General features: G+C 40.7%; 1 protein-coding gene across 1 annotated transcript; it reads right to left on the reverse strand.

The window, feature by feature from the left end:
* Positions 1 to 327: 327 nt before the first annotated feature.
* On the reverse strand, positions 328 to 1,336 carry LOC136697869 (transcription factor HES-5-like). The gene is made up of 2 exons (XM_066673172.1): positions 1,114 to 1,336; positions 328 to 1,001 (listed from the first exon to the last, which is right to left on the reverse strand). Exons 1-2 carry the CDS (start codon positions 1,174 to 1,176, stop codon positions 594 to 596), a joined length of 471 nt encoding a protein of 156 aa, XP_066529269.1. The 5' UTR covers positions 1,177 to 1,336; the 3' UTR covers positions 328 to 593.
* Between the last annotated feature and the right edge of the window lie 364 nt (positions 1,337 to 1,700).

Genomic DNA, 1,700 nt, shown 5'->3' on the forward strand with positions numbered 1-1,700 from the left:
TTAATTATTATTATTTTTTAAATCACCACTCAAGGGTAACATCATTTTTAAAGCCTGATTTTTCTTTTGGAACTAAATTATGGTCTGTATTATGGTCTTCAAGACTTCAGTCTTGAAGTGTGCACAATCTAGAAGTTGGCGTTTATTATTATTAGAGTTAATAGATTCAAGAGAAATCATTCGTTCGTTTTAATCAGTGATTTTTATTAATCAACAATAAAAGACACACAGTGTCCACTGTATATTTTGCATGACAAAAAAATCAACATGAGAAAACGTTTCTCAAAAGACAAAATCAATGATTTCAAGAACATAACATGGGCATAAAACGCTTAGATTCTAAGCAGCATCAGAAAACAATTACAAAATAGATCTCTGTAAAAATATTACTTGACAAGGCAAGCAGCGTCTGAGTTAATGTAAACATATAGCTTTTACATAATCTTCAGTATGAAGAGTCTGTTCATCAAATGCCTCTTAAATAAAAGCGTGTTCCATAAGGAAAGTCTGTGGAGATGATATATCTCCTACATCATTATAGACAGTACTATTACCATCTGGTAAACATGAGAAAGTCTCTGGGTTCAGTGTCTCTACCAAGGCCTCCAGACAGCTCTGCTGGTGTTCATCTCTTGCTTGACAGAAACCTGGCTGGACTGAAGGTTGACTGGAGAAACGTGGAGATCTTTCTGGGCTCTCTGAGTTTCTTGACAATGGTTTAGATGCTGAAGAGCCATGTCCAGTTTGGAATTGGCAGACAGGAAGGTCATGGTCTCCCTCCAGCACTGGGCATAACCATCATGGTGGGCTTTGAGAGGAGCTGAGACTTGGAGCTGCAGCTGTTGCTTGAGGAAGACCACAGTCATCTCCAGAATGTCAGCCTTCTCCAGCTTGGTGTTAGGGTCCTGCTGGTGGAACTCCTTCTCCAGCATCACCTTGAGTTGCTCAATGCAGTTGTTGATGCGATCTCTGCGCATTTTCTCCACAACTGGTTTCCTTAACTGTAGAAGAGAAGAGAAAGTCTGTTAGCGATCCGTTCTGAATGATCAAGCTGATTTTCAATGAGAATAAAGCAGTGTTAAACAGCACTGAAATCAAACACAAGATACTCACTTTATGTTTTTCCTTGTTGGAAAGCTTAGAGTAGTCAGAAGTAGCTAGGAAGGTAGGAGCCATGCTTTCAGGAGAGAGAGCTTGTGCTTGTCTGAGCAGTCAGTCAGATGTGTGCTAGAGTGAGGATCCCTCTCCAGTATTTATAGGGCTTCATTAGCATTACAAAAGGCATGAGTCCCAGGCAGGATTAGGTTTCCCACACTCAGGGGCCAGGGGGGGGTGAGGCGTCTTTGACAATAGAGGAGGCATCAATTATTTCATGGTTAACTGGCCTCATGGCCTCAGCAGAGGGAATGGTCATCCAGATATCAATGGCACTGGCTCAACACAAGGCAGGTTGTTAGATTTTTATTACCTGGGAACCTTGGCACTGGCTGATAAACCCTCTGCAGATGGGGAACTTGAGGGTTTGAACATTTCCCTAAAGGCCACCAACATAAAGATAAAACAGCACACCTCTTATCGGCCACAAACACATGCTGAAATTTCACAGCTGTCTCAGATAGGTGAATAATAATTTGTGGCTTGAATGATTATCGAGTCTTTATTACGTTGTTATACATTTTATAAGGAAAACAATTGAATAT

The sequence above is a fragment of the Hoplias malabaricus genome, chromosome 5, assembly GCF_029633855.1.
Source record: "Hoplias malabaricus isolate fHopMal1 chromosome 5, fHopMal1.hap1, whole genome shotgun sequence".
Lineage (NCBI taxonomy): Eukaryota > Metazoa > Chordata > Actinopteri > Characiformes > Erythrinidae > Hoplias > Hoplias malabaricus.

Excerpts from the sequence above, each read along its gene's own strand:
- LOC136697869 (XM_066673172.1), bottom strand. The coding sequence starts at position 1,176 with ATGGCTCCTACCTTCCTAGCTACTTCTGACTACTCTAAGCTTTCCAAC. Across the intron at positions 1,002-1,113 it reads CCAACAAGGAAAAACATAAA|TTAAGGAAACCAGTTGTGGA; the intron begins GTGAGTATCTTG and ends TCTCTTCTACAG.